The sequence below is a fragment of the Mastigoproctus giganteus genome, chromosome 14, assembly GCF_048544385.1.
Source record: "Mastigoproctus giganteus isolate SK-2022 chromosome 14, ASM4854438v1, whole genome shotgun sequence".
Classification (NCBI taxonomy): domain Eukaryota; kingdom Metazoa; phylum Arthropoda; class Arachnida; order Uropygi; family Thelyphonidae; genus Mastigoproctus; species Mastigoproctus giganteus.
In genome coordinates, this window is record NC_143588.1 from 77,200,908 (window position 1) to 77,215,939 (window position 15,032).

Here is a 15,032-nt window from a genome sequence, read left to right on the forward strand (position 1 = left end):
TGGGTGCTGCTGTAGTTCAAAGTCACTCTGCGCAACAAAGTTGTTGGTGGCAATGGCCATGTGAGCTGTTGCATTGTCTGACAGAAGACAGACACCTTTGGTTAACATTCCACACCTTTTCACCTTCAAAGCATTGCGTAACTCTTTCAAAGGATTTCTGTAGTATTCTCTGATGAGTGTGGAACCATGAGGTAGGTAATCTGTCAGGATAACCCCTTTTCTGTTCCAAAACACAAGACAAATTTTATTTAAAAATGTCTTCTTAAAGTAACAATGTTGTTCCACTGAGAAAAACACAGATGGAACAAACAGGTTGTAGTTAGAATTCTGGTTAATAAACTAGGTTAGGAACCAAAAAAAAAAAAAAAAGTAATAAACACAAAAGCTTTCAGATGGGGTACACCCTTCTTCAGTTGTGACCATTATTGTAAAAATACAGAATATCATGCGCGTGCCATGGCGGTCATGTGTGCATGCTACAGGTGCTTGCAGCAATTAGCTGGTGAGGGGAGGCTTGCGGTTGCAGCTGCAATACTTGGGAATGCTCTGAGTGCCAACATTTGTCAGCTAGGAGGGTGGTTGCGTCAGTGATGGGGTTGATACGACATCCTCTATTCCAGTTAAAGGAACCACAACAACACGAGATGTGGAACAGTTCCAACCAGACACGGTGACAGTAGTGGCAGGATCGGTCAATACTCTCGACATCATGGCATGGATCGACATTGTGCTGAGTAGACCATAAGTGCTCAGCAATCACTGAGTAATCCATGTCTGCCGAATGGATGGCTTTCTCATGCTCAGAGACCCGATTACTGAGTCTTCTGCCGATTTCCCCAATGTAGCAGCCAGTGCAATCACAGCAGAAAATACGGTACACTAATCCAGTGGTCTCAAACTCAAATTACATGCGGGCCGAATGCACGATCTGAAAGCAGCTGACAGGCCTGAATTTTTCTGCTGTGAATCCAGCTAACCAACTAGTGACTGACTCAAGGAAAATATATATCAGAAGTACCAACTCAATAGAAAAAATCGGAAACACCAGAATACTGAAGCACCACCAACTGTCGGCTGGTGAACTAAATTTACTGATTGTACCGACTTGGGAAGTTCTCCCACCTTACCCCAGTCACATGGCCTGGCATACAAGCATACAGTGACAAAGACAAAGCCCAACCAACCTATTCATTCTATCTCTTTTTCCTTCAATAGCAGTCACGCACATAAGCTTAGTCCATATTTCTGTCTCTAAAACTATAAGCACCGTATTTGTATTTACAACAAATACATAATTGAAATGTATTCGGGGGGGCCGGATGCGGGCCGCCAGTTTGAGACCACTGCACTAATCCACTCTGCAGTACGGCGGGGGACTGGTGTCTTAACCCACGAAACGAGGGACCACAACTTTCTCCCTGGAAGTTGTAAACACTATCCCACGAGCCGGTAAGACCCTAGAAATTTGTTGCGACAGCTTCGGGTAGTACAGGATAAATGTGGTCAAGGTTGGGTCATCGTTGCACGGGGCCCTGTGGTTGGCAGTGTGGTCACGGGCCTGTAGGTCACACCTATCTAGGGCACTGGACAGGTGTGACCTATTGAATGAGAAGATGGCTGCATGCATGCCATCTTCTCAGCACAGTGTGAGCCATACTAACCCATGCCTGGACCCACTCCAGTTCTGAGAATGGAGAGGTGCACTGAGATTATTAAGGTTAAGGCAGATCTGGTAAGGTGCGGATACCCTACCAGTGCCCTGGATGGGTACAACCTACAGGCCCGTGACCACTTTGCCAACCACAGGGCCCTGCGCAGTGATGACCCCACCTCGACAACATTTATCCCATACTAACCAAACCTGGAGACCTTAGACATGTGCAGATGGTCATGTAAAATGCTGTGGGCAGACCCATAACTAATTCCCACTGAATTTGCGATGAAATGAATTGTCACACATCTGTCACTCAGCACCAGCAGCACCACCTTTGCAACCATTTCACTGTCTGTGGATGCTGATGGCTTTCCTTCTCTTGGCTCATCAAAGACACTTATACGAGTGCACTGGAACTCCCATTTTCACTTTTTTACAGTGTCATAGGATGGACAATTCTGTCCACACACAGCTTTCATTTCTTCATAATTTCCTGAGCTTTCTTGCCCTGCAAATACAGGAACGTGATCACTGCTTGATACTCCACTTTGTCAACCATAGTGTCCTTTCTCAGATTTCAGGCTCCACCTCTGGTGTACGATCGCCTGTGGGAATGAAATTTCACATGTTAGTTATTGAATATGTAGAAACTTATATTAAAAACAGCATCTTCCTACTGATGTTTTATCTAGGTCAGGGTATGAACCTTTTAATACCCCCTCCTATAACCTTGTAACCACTTCAGTAATGGGTCACAAATACCATGTTTTAGTAGTCTGTCATTTATGGGACTTGAAAGTCCTGTACAAGTTGGTTTAAAGTACATTGACTTTTATGAGAACACCTACAATATATTTGCTGTGCAAATAGAGGTTGGAGCCAATAGTTCCTTTAGAAAGCTTAGTTTGGTACAACATAGTTTAAAGAAATAATAAAACATAAAAGCAGACTATTGGAAAGACATAACTAGAATAATATGTTTGTGTGTGTGTGCGTGAGAGAGAGAGATATGAAAGCTTAGTTCAGTTTATAGACAGTCATTGTTTCATAAACTTTCAACAAATTCTTTCAAATAATGAAAATTAAAAGAAAAAACTTGAAAGAATTATGTGAAGATAATTGAGTGTTAACTGTAACTTATCTCAGTTCAAAAAATAATTTTCATACTAAATCTCAGCAGCATTCTTTTGCCTGCTGGCATGAATCCATCAAATGGACCACAACAAAGCCCAGAGTGACATATTGTGGTACAAGGTGATTTCTTGCTCTATGTAGGATTATTGGGTTCATTTAAAATGTGCATCTTCTATTCTCTCTTATGTTTACTTATCATTCAATTTTATTTATTTATTTTTTTACCCAGCATTTTTTATTTTCCAGAAATTTCCTTTACCTGAAGTTCTGAAACCGAAACGAACAATGAAATCACCCAGCAGAAATAGTAAGAAATCTGAATCGTCTGCATCTGTTATTCTAGAGTAAGTGAATTAATTAGATTTATTTCTTTTTTTTTGAAAAACTTAAGTTTTTTATTTTATTTATTTATTTATTTATTTTTTTTTTTTTTTTTGTTCACTGTATTTTGTTTATTTTATTTTTGAATATAGTCTTCTCTGCTCTGAATATATTAATGAATGCTATAATTAATACAATAATTAACATTATTTTGTTACTTATTGTGATGTCATTAATTAAATTCAATCAGAAAACATTTCTGTTTTTCAGTAAGCACAAGTAAACAACACAGATAAAACCTAATTAGTTTTTTTTTTTTTTTTTGACTAAAATTTTTAGAAATGCAATAGCACCACCTAGATTTGTTCGATTCTCTACACTTCCCAGCCAAGTTATTAGAAGCAGTTCCTCACTGGCATTAACAAAAAAAGTATATTCAAACCAAGGACTCATGATATGGTCACATGTCAGTCAGTAGGGATTCCTAAATACTGTCAGCTACCAAAACCCAGTGTTGAGATAGACAAAAACAGGTGCATAGGAAGCTGAGGCCAGAATAGAAATAATGGAAATTCCAGTATTGTCCTACACTAATGTGATCAGAACTTTTAAAAATGTTGTTGGAAGATGAGATGTTGACTTCTGGAAGGAGTAACTTTCACAAACTGAATTCACTACCAAAGGGATTCCAAAGGGGGTGCTCTTGAAAGGTCTGTAGAACATGGTAAATTAAGTCATCTTGCTACCACGTAATGTTTCCTCTATTTTTTTTTTTTTTTTACATCCTGCATGACTGGCCAAACTCCATGAGTAACAATGATTGTTGTTGTGATCTGAAAAATTAATGAATTCTAATGTGTTAAAACACTCAGTTTTGTGTAAATAAAATTAAAAAATACAAGAAGCTTAAATATACTGAACATAACTAACACAATACTCTTTTAAAATGAATAGCCTGCTATATACATTAATGGTCATTATGCTTAAAAGGAGTTCCAATAAAAAAGTAAATAAATGAAAAAACACTTCAAGCTGATGTATTAACCAGTACCAAGTATGACTATGTCATGAATGCTATTACAGAATTTTCATTCTACAAGTATAGAAAATTCAGAAGGATAGTGCCCATGGAAGTATCTAAAGAAAAGGCATGCAGCAAAAACAGAACTTCTGTGAGACAAAGAGTGAGGAGACTCTGTAAGAGAAGCATTGTTAATTAACCTGACTGCCCTGTTTTGAATGGAATCTAGAAGCCAGAGAGAGATTTTGCGGGCACCACCCCAGATATGAGAAAAATATTCCATGGAAAGGTGGATTTGTGATTTGTTCAGGGTGAGTAATTGTTTACAAGAAAAGTAACAGCAAAAGTGTAAGAGCAAAAACAGTTTTTTAACAGTAAAAGTGAAAGAGCAAAAATCCAGAGGAAGCAACATCACAAATGTTTCTTCCTTTGCATGACAAATGATACAGAGGGAGCAACATTTGTGATGTGCTTATGCCAAGGGAGATTGGAAGTAGAGGTAATCCTAACAGAGATGTGGAGGTTGCTCAGAGATCTTAGTGTCATCGAAGATAATCATGGGAGCAGTAGACTCTTGTGGGAATGAAAACAGGACTGGGTCTCAGAAGGGTTGAAATTAACTAAGTTATCTTTGCCTCATTAGCGAATTGCCTGGAGATCAGCATTTAAGGAATTGTTCGTGGATATTTGAGAAGTTTAAGCAGTTTGTGCAGGGCAAGGCATCTCAAACTGGAAGGTGCAATGCAGTGTGCTGTCATCAGCAAAACTATGGATGGGATTCCTGTCAGTGGAAGAAGATCATTAACATAGAAGAAGAAAAGAGTTGTAGAAAGAACTGAACCTTGAGGAATACCAGCATTAGTGGAGGAGAGAGAGAGAGAGAGAGAGAGAGAGAGAGAGAGAGAGAGAGAGAGAGAGAGAGCCGTCTACCATCATCTTCAGCAAGTGATCAAAAATAAAACTGGATACTCAATTGCAAAAAAGCAGTCTGCAAGCCATAAGATGGAAGTGTGTTTGGAAATCCTTTATGCCAAATATGATCAAAAGCCTTATAAATGTCAAGAGCAACTACTTGAGTTTCACCAAACTTTCCCATGCTTATTGAATTTATCCACAGGTGGTAACATAAGCCAATATATAACCAGTGGATCAGCCAATGTTGCATGGGTTGAGAAGATGATAAAAGGACTTGAATTTCTGTAGATTGTAATTTTCAGGAAATACAGGGAGATTATCCCAGAATATGGAAGTTGAAGGAATAAATGAGGAAGAAGAAGGTTCTCTGAGTTTGAAGTTCTAGAGGATGCTGAATAGTTTGGACTGGTTTGGAAGAGATTAGCATTAGATGAGGCATATGATGCAAGAAAGCAAGCTTATACAGCATCAGCCAAAAAAAAAAAAAAAAAAAAAAAAACTTCCCATTTCACCCATCCAGTCATTCCAAATGTTTGTCTAGTTCAGCCTTAAATTTATTTAAGCTATCAACTTCCACAACAACAGATGGAAGTCTGTTCCAGCAATCAACTACCCACTGGCTAAAGGCAAACTTCCACACATCTATTCTACAACTGTCTTTCCTCAATTTGAATCTATGCGACCTCAGGTTCTTAATCTGAGCAAACGGAAGTACCCTTCAGCAGTGAGCAGCAGAGTTAGTCAGCAGTGAGCAGCAGAGTTAGTCAGCAGTGAGCCTGCTCAAACCATTCAAGGCCTTATACACCTCAATCAGATCACCTAGTAGGTGCCTAGTCTCCAGATGCTGCAACTTGCAGAACTTAAGTCTTTCTTCATAAGTGCACCCCTTTGTTCCTCTCACTAATCTTGTTGCCCTTCTCTATACTCATTCTAGCAACTCTACATCTTTCCTAAAATCTGGCCTGACCACTACTTATGCAAAGGGATAATCACCTCCTTGTCTCTGCTAGCAAAATTCCTATATATTATTGACAAAACTCCATGACCTGCTCTGGCAGCCCTTCTGCACTGCTCAGAGAACGTCATATATGGCGGCACAATTACCCCAGTTCTTTTTCGTTCTCCACCTCCCTGAGTGTAGTACCACACAGTTAGTACATTTCTATTGGGTTACTGCTACCCATATACAGTACTTTACATTTGTCAATGTTAAACTTCAGTTGCCACTTCTCAGCACATCTGCCTAACTTTTCTAGATCCTGTTGCAGTAGCATAGTCTTTACTGTCATTAACAACCCTGCAAACTTGGACATTAAGCCTGATATACCTTCATCAATATCATTGATAAATACACAAAACAACAGTGGGCCCAAAACCAAACCCTGGTGTACTCCACTCGTAACATTAGTCCACATAGAGCGTGTCCATTTATTACCACACTCTGCCGTCTCCCACTCATCCATCCTTTTATCCATTGCAGTAACTTGCCCTTAATGCTATACCGCTCCAATTTGTACAGCAGTCTTCCACCTGCAACAGTATCAAACGTTTTCCTGAAATCCAAATAAATGATGTCAAAATTATTTTTTGCCTCCAGTTCCTTTGTGATCACATCGTAGTATCCAATCAAATTGGTCAGACAAGACTTCCCCTTAACAAAACCATGCTGTGTCTGAGCTATAACTGAAGTCTTGTCTAGATGATCCTGCAGTGCTTCTTTAACCAGTGCCTCCATTAATTTTCCTGGAACAGAAGTTAAACTAACAGGTCTATAATTATTTGTGTCACTCTTTGCACCCCCTTTGTGAATTGGCAATACATTTGCACATCTCCAGTCCGTGGGGACCTCCCCTGACTCTAAGGATGCTCCCATAATTATGGCCAAGGGTTTGCTTACTTCCCTTGCTGCCTCCTTCAATATAACTGGTTAGATTCCATCTGCCCCAGGTGCCTATTTTATGTTTAAATTCAACAATTTCTCCTCCACTTTGCTCTCAGTTATTACAATGTCATTTAACTCCCTGTTAGAGTTTGATATACTTCTGGCATTCCCCTCCTTGAATAACTCATGTATGAATGTAGATGCAAAGTACTCATTCAGTTTATCAACTCTTGAGCAGGATCATCAATAGTCAAACCATCTATGTTAAGTGAACCAATCTGATTCATCCCCTTCCTTCTGGAGTTTACATAAGTAAAAAAGTCTTTGCTGTTTTTCTTTGCATCCTTTGCCAAAAATTTCTTGTAATCTGCCTTTGCCTGCCTAACCTCCTTTGTGAATTGATTACAAACTAGCTTTTAACTGCCATAGGCATCTGTCGCCTGATAATTTATATGCACACCATGCATTTTTCTTCTCTGCCACTTACTCATTAATTCATCTGACATCAATTTAGACCTGAACTTTGAACAGTATTTCTTAGTTGGTATGAAAAGCCTAGTAGTCTCCAAGATTAAGTCCCTGAAGGCTTCCCATTCAGAATTCACTGTTGGTAACATCATCAGTTGATCCCACTGTATAGAATTTAAAAACTGTCTGAGACCACTGTAGTCACCTTTACGAAAACAAAAACCCTTCCCTTTACACTTGATGGTATTTACATCTTTAAGTAAATCCCACATCAGTACATTGTGATCACTCTCGTCTAGTGGTTCCTTTATATGCAAATTCTTAATTATATAATATCGGTGTAAATACACCATAGTTAACCCATAGATTTGAGCTACGATTGTAGCGTAGAAGGCATCGTTTTAATTGTATCTCATAATGTGGTTGCCTTCACAACAAGATAGCTACTATTGAATTACTTCAAATAAATAACGCTTCTCTAGTAGAGAAGACTACTGTTATTTATTTTCAGCGTACCACCACCCAGACGATCGTTTCGAAGCTTTTTGGCTTCGTCATCAGTGGGCGGGCAGGTGCCCAGGTAATACAACAAGCCATCTCAGTTGCGAAGTTATATCCACATTATGAGAGATGACAGAAGGGTGTGGTGGTAATGTATTTAGAAAATTAAATGCACTAGGCATAATCCTTATGGGTTTGATAATTAACTATATAATATCGGTGTAAATACACCATAGTTAACCCATAGATTTGAGCTACGATTGTAGCGTAGAAGGCATCGTTTTAATTGTATCCCATAATGTGGTTGCCTTCACAACAAGATAGCTACTATTGAATTACTTCAAATAAATAACGCTTCTTAAGTTAATTATCAAAACCCATAAGGATTATGCCTAGTGCATTTAATTTTCCAAATACATTACCACCAGACCCTTCTGGCATCTCTCATAATGTGGATATAACTTCGCAACTGAGAGGGCTTGTTGTATTACCTACCTGCCCACTGATGACGAAGCCAAAAAGCTTCAAAACGATCATCTGGGTGGTGGTACGCTGAAAATAAATAACAGTAGTCTTCTCTACTAGAGAAGCGTTATTTATTTGAAGTAATTCAATAGTAGCTATCTTGTTGTGAAGGCAACCACATTATGAGATACAATTAAACGATGCCTTCTACGCTACAATCGTAGCTCAAATCTATGGGTTAACTATGGTGTATTTACACCGATATTATATAGTTAATTATCAAAACCCATAAGGATTATGCCTAGTGCATTTAATTTGCAAATTCTCAATGCATGAATAATCACTGCTGATAACCAGATCAAGAGTATTACTCCCTCTGGTTGCCCCTCAAACATGTTGCTGTAGAAAACAATCCTCCAATAAATCCACAAAATTCTTGCTAGCATGCGAGTGACCAACCCACAATTTCCAGTCAATATCTGGAAAGTTAAAATCTCCCATTACAAGACATCCTGATTTACTGGCCTACTCTATTTCTCTGCACAACTGTTCGTTGTACTCATCAGAGTCATTAGACCTATAACACACTCCTCCTCTCATTTACCCTTTCCCAGTGTTTATGTTATATTAAACAGTATTGTTTTGGTATGATTTTATGTTTCTTAACTAACAGCATAACCCCTCCTCCCTTCCTACCCTGTCTATCCTTTCTGTACACATTATACTCCCCAAATTCCAATTCTGCACTGCTTATATCTGTGTGACACCATGTCTCTGATATTCCAACAATATCTGCCTTTGATGCCTTGATTAGCACTTCAAATTCATCAAATTTATTTACTATACTTCTAGCATTGGTGTACATGTACCTGTTCTTACTCTTTAGTTACCCCTTTTTTTTTTATGAAAACCCCAAATACGAGAGGTATTAGAACCTATAGTACCGTGCTTGGGTTTGAGGTTAAGAAGATGAGAGAAGATATTTGTTGACATTAGACTTGAACTTCTGTAGACTAATTTTCTGGAAATACATATGAAGGAAATTTCCCTAACACAATCCATGTATTTACTTGTTCCTTGATAACTCCCAACAGCCCTTGAAATCCCCAGAAACTTGCTCTCTAAGCTGCTGCTCATTACAATAGAAGCATTGAAAAATCACTTTCACCTCTGCTTGCAGCTACAGTTAATCTTTTGGTCTGTGAATCCTCCCAAGCTAGCAGTTTTCCAACCCACCTAACACTGCCTCGATAGCATAAGCAAATATTCTTGCACCCTTTCTGTTTAAGTGTATCTCATCCCTGTAGAAGCAGTCTCTCCTGTTAGCAAGCACAGACCATGCTTAGAAAAAATTCTACCTCGTGAGCCTTGTACAATCTCTTCAGGGCTGAATTGATTGACAAGACTCTCATCGTATACTCCTGCCTATTGTGTCCGAACAGAATTGCAGACATTTTCAAATTCAACCCTAACTTGCGACTTTTTTTCAGCATTGACCTGTACTTATTATGTAATCTGCAGATCTCTTACTCTTAATGTCACATCCTGCAATCTCGAAAATAATAAATGAAGTTAATAATAATAATAACAAAATTTTTAACAGATTTATATGTAAACTGATACAGCTGCTTTTTTAAACAGAATCTGTACTGTTTTTAGAGTAAAAATGAAAAATTTATTTTACTTAATCATTTCCAAAAAAAAAAAAAAAAAAATTCACAGTCACAATTACTACACATTTCAATAACTTTTTAAATGGTGCAGTGCACACTAGCCAGTTTTGCAGTTTATTGAAACAGAAACCCTTGTTTCAAAAATTTTCGAATTCCAAACTAAAAATCATTAATAATTCTTCGTAATATATTTACTAAGTTAATAATTTTTTCAAAACAATTAACTTAATGAATACATACTGATATTTTATTTTATTTTCAAGAAAAGGTTTTTAGATTAAAAATTTCTTACTGTATTACCAAAAGGATATGATTCTTACTTCTTTACTTATCTGTAGTATATTTTTATATATTTTTTTCATAGATGTGGAATATGTCACAAATCTCATGATCAACATCAGTTAGCAAAATGCGATAGCTGCCAGTTACATTACCATCTTGCTTGTTTAGATCCTCCATTGACACGCATGCCGAAAAAGACGAAGTCTCAGGGATGGTGCGTAATTTAAAATTATATCCACTCAGTCAATAACAACCTGGTAGATAATCATTGTTACTCTTTTTATGTTTAATTTAAGATAACTATTTCCTTTAATTTTTAATTGTTGTCACCCTCACACCATATATGAAGGTGACAAAAATTAAAAGAATTGTTGTCACCCTCATATATGGTGTGATTCAAAATTACTTATAAATAATTTAAATTCAAATCTAAAATTTAAATCTTAGCTGCCATTATTAATTTCTATAAAAATCTATTCCTTCTACACTTCTGCATTGAAATTGAAAGAAATTATTTTAGAATCACTTATGACGGCATACCAAAGCTTTCTGAGATGATCATGTCCTCTTTGGTTGGTGCTTTCAAAGGTACCAGATTTGTGAACTAAAATACCAAAAAGTAAATGAAAGAATATAATATCTGTTAAAATACTTTTATGATTTTTCATTAAGAATGTGGTGCTGTCTTGCAGTAATCATAAGTGAAATATTTCCAAGGCATTCTTACATTTTCAGTGAGACTGAAAATGAAATTTTTAGTATATTTAAGTATATTGTTTTCTAATGGTTTGCATATTATGGGACTGTACCCTTTCAATCCAGCCCTTTGGCAAGTTTAGCAATTATTGAAATTCTGTGTCCCATTGTTTTGTTTAGATGCTAGTGCTGTTGGTTCCTGACGAGGTGAAGCCTCCCCCCTTCAGCTAATCAAATCCTTCTTTATTCCATTATATTTTATTTAATTATATTCTGTCATCTGTTTTTCATTTTATTTCACAAATCCCGCACCTTCAGGGGCACAAGCTGTAAAGGAGACAAGATTGTCTTAACAAGCTTTAGTGTTCTTTCATAAGTGATTCTAAAATTGTGTTAGTGTAAAATGAGCAGGTCAATAATTACTGTATATTTGTTCCTCACTTACCCACATTTGAATTGTATAAAGATGTATGCATCTTTATAGCCAAGGTATGTATTTAACATTTGATGTGAATAGAAGAGCATATTTATACTAATGCTAGTATTGGATTAAGAAGGATGCAAATACAAATTTTCTTTACAGAACTATTAATTGATTTATTAATTTAGAATTTTTCTATATGTGCACAAAGCCTTATGTTGTAACAGCTTCTTTATTTAGCATCTTTTTCAGATGCCAGTTAGCAATTATCGTTTAAGAATGAAAATAACAATACTAAATGAATAAATACAAAATATTCTTGATCTGTAGGAACAAGTAGCCATGTTGTAGAAAGACTCTTAGTCCTGCACATTGTGAATTTTTTATTTGTTCATTCAATACTGTAACAGTCTGTAATTGCTCTTAAAAATTCTATATAGTATTTCCGAATAAAATTAATATGGGGAAGACTTGGTATTGCAGTGTAAATTCAATTGTCTAATTTCATTTATGATTTTGTCTATCATAAATTAATTAATTAACAATTAATTATTCCTTAGCTAATATATTTTCCTCCAATCTAATCTACAGTTACATATTTTGATATTGGAGATTTATTATTGAATCATATGACATATGATATGATTACACTAGTTTACAAATATAAGTTTGTTCACTGGGGTTTGAATTTCAGTAGGTCCTACTGCTGAAATATGTTGCTGTGATTTCAAATATGACTTAGATTTTTTTCTATCACATACAGATACATCACAATTTAAGAAATAAAAAGTATTGTTTTTTTACGAAAGTATATAGCATTTAGCATTAGCATTAGTAGAGGCATTTGATGCAAGAAAGCAAGCTTATGCAGCATCAGCCAAAAAAATAAAATAAAATAAAATAAAATAAATAAATAAAAAAATAACCACTTCCACTTCACCCCTCTGCTCGTTCGAAATACCTATCCAGATGAGCTTTAAACTTATTTAGGCTATCAACTTCCACGACAAGGGATGGAAGTCTATTCCACCAACCAACCACCCGCTGGCTAAAGGCAAATTTCGTCACGTCTATCCTACATCTGTCTTTTCTAAATTTGAATTTATGCCCTCTCAGGTGATTATTCTGAGCAAGAGGAAGAATCCCATCAGCATTGAGCATGCTCAAAGCATTCAAGGCTTTATACACCTCTATCAGATCACCTCGCTGGTGCCTAGTCCCCAGACACTGTAATCTGCAAAATTTAAGCCTTTCTTCGTAAGAGCACCCCTTTGTTCCATTCACTAATCTTGTTGCCCTTCTCTGTACTTGTTCCAGCATCTCTACATCCTTCTTGAAATGAGGCCTCCAGACCTGTATACAGTACTCTAGGTGTGGTCTGACCATTGCCTTATACAAGGGAATAATCACCTCCTTATCCCTGCTAGAAAAATTCCTATATATCATCGACAATACACCATGAGCTACTCTTGCAGCCCATCTGCACTGCTCAGAAAACTTCATATCTGCCTGCACAACCACCTCCAGGTCCCTTTCATTCTCTACCACTGTCAGTGTAGTACCACAGAGTTGATACGTTGCTGTTTCCCATATGTAGTACTTTACATTTGTCAATGTTAAACTTCATTTGCCACCTCTCAGCCCATCTGCTCAACCTTTCCAGATCCTGTTGCAGTAGCATAGTGTCAGTAGTGTCCTTGACAACCCTGCCAACCTTCGTATCGTCTGCAAACTTGGACATTAAGCTTGATATACCATCATCAATATCATTTATAAATACAGAAAACAATAATGGACCCAATACTGAACCCTGAGGGACTCCACTAATAACATTAGTCCACGATGAGCAGTGTCCATTGATTACCACTCTCTGTCTTCTCCCGCCTCAACCACCCCTTTATCCATAGCAGAAATTTGCCTCCAATGCCACACTGCTCCAATTTGTGCAGCAGTCTTCCATATGCAACAGTATCAAAAGCCTTTCTAAGATCCAAGTATATAATATCAAAGTTATTCCCTGCATCCAGTTCTTTTGTAACTGCATCATAGTATCCAATCAAATTGGTCAGACAAGACTTCCCCTTAACAAAACCATGCTGTGTCTGAGCTATAACTGAAGTCTTGTCTAGATGATCCTGCAGTGCTTCTTTAACCAGTGCCTCCATTAATTTTCCAGGAACAGAAGTTAAACTAACAGGTCTATAATTATTTGTGTCACCCTTTGCTCCTCCTTTGTGAATTGGGGTCAAATTTGCGCATCTCCAGTCCATGGGTACTTCCCCTGAGTCCAAGGAAGCTCTCATAATTATGGCTAAGGGTTTGCTTACTTCCTTTGCTGCCTCCTTTAATATAACTGGATAGATCCCATCCACCCCAGGTGTCTTTCTTGTATTTATCTTCAACAGTTTCTCCTCCACTTTACTCTCAGTTATTACAAGATTCTCTAGCTTACTGCCAGAGTTGAATACACCTCTGGCATTCCCCTCGCTGAATAACTCCTCATGTGTGAATGTTGATGCAAAATATTCATTCAGTTTGTTAGCTACCTGAGCAGGATCATCAACAGTTGACCCATCGATATCAAGTGGACCAATCGGATTCAACCCCTTCCTTCTAGAGTTTACATAAGTAAAGAACTATTTCCTGTTTTCATTTGCATCTTTGCCTAGTATTTCTCGTAATCTGCCTTCGCCTGCCTAACCTCCTTTGTAACTTGGTTACAGATCAACTTGTATCTATCATAGGCTTCTGTGTCACGTGTTAATTTGTATGTATCCCATGCATTTTTCTTCTCTGCCATATGTCTCATTAGTTCATCTGACATCCACTTAGGCCTAAACCTTGAACAATATTTCTTAGTTGGTATGTAAAGCCTAGTAGCTTCCAAGATAAGTTCTTTGAATGCTTCCCATTTTGAATTTGCTGTTGGTAACATCATCAGTTGGTCCCACTGTATAGAATTTAAATACTGTCTCAGTCCATCGTAGTCACCTTTACGAAAGCAATAACCCTTCCCTTTACCCCTAATGGTAGTTACCTCTTTGAGTAAATCCCATTTCAGCACACTGTGATCACTGCCACCTAGTGGTTCGTTTACCTGCAGATTCTTAATGCATGAAGAATCACTACTGATAATCAAATCAAGAGTATTACTCCCTCTAGTTGCCTCCCGAACATGCTGATGTAGAAAACAATCATCCAATAAATCCACAAAAGCCTTGCTAGTGTGAGTGACCAGCCCCCAAATTCCAGTCACTATCTGGGAAATTAAATCCCCCATTATAAGACTCTCTGATTTACTGGCCCACTCTATTTCCCTGTACAGTTTCTTATTATACTCATTAGAGTCGTTAGGCCTATAGCACACTCCTACTCTCAATTTTGATCTCCCAGTGCTTATGTCACACCAAACTGACTCGACACTGCACTGTCCAGCAATGTCGACTGGCTTCACTTCCTTGGATTTTATGTATTTCTTAACTAATAGAATAACCCCTCCTCCCTTCCTATCCTGTCTATCCTTTCTGTAGACATTGTACTCCCCAAATTCCAATTCTGCATTCCTTATATCTGTGTGACACCACGTCTCTGAAATCCCC

At 37.5% G+C, this 15,032-nt stretch overlaps 1 protein-coding gene across 1 annotated transcript in view; it reads left to right on the forward strand.

Annotated features, from left to right (window-relative positions):
* LOC150075263 (PHD finger protein 14-like) overlaps positions 1-10,543 on the forward strand; it is a 313,155-nt gene extending 302,612 nt beyond the window's left edge. Inside the window, exons 19-20 of the mRNA XM_090388420.1 lie at positions 3,035-3,132; positions 10,399-10,543. Coding sequence (XP_090244546.1) covers positions 3,035-3,132; positions 10,399-10,543 — 243 coding nt within the window. The remainder of the gene's footprint in view (positions 1-3,034; positions 3,133-10,398) is intronic.
* Positions 10,544-15,032: the final 4,489 nt, after the last annotated feature.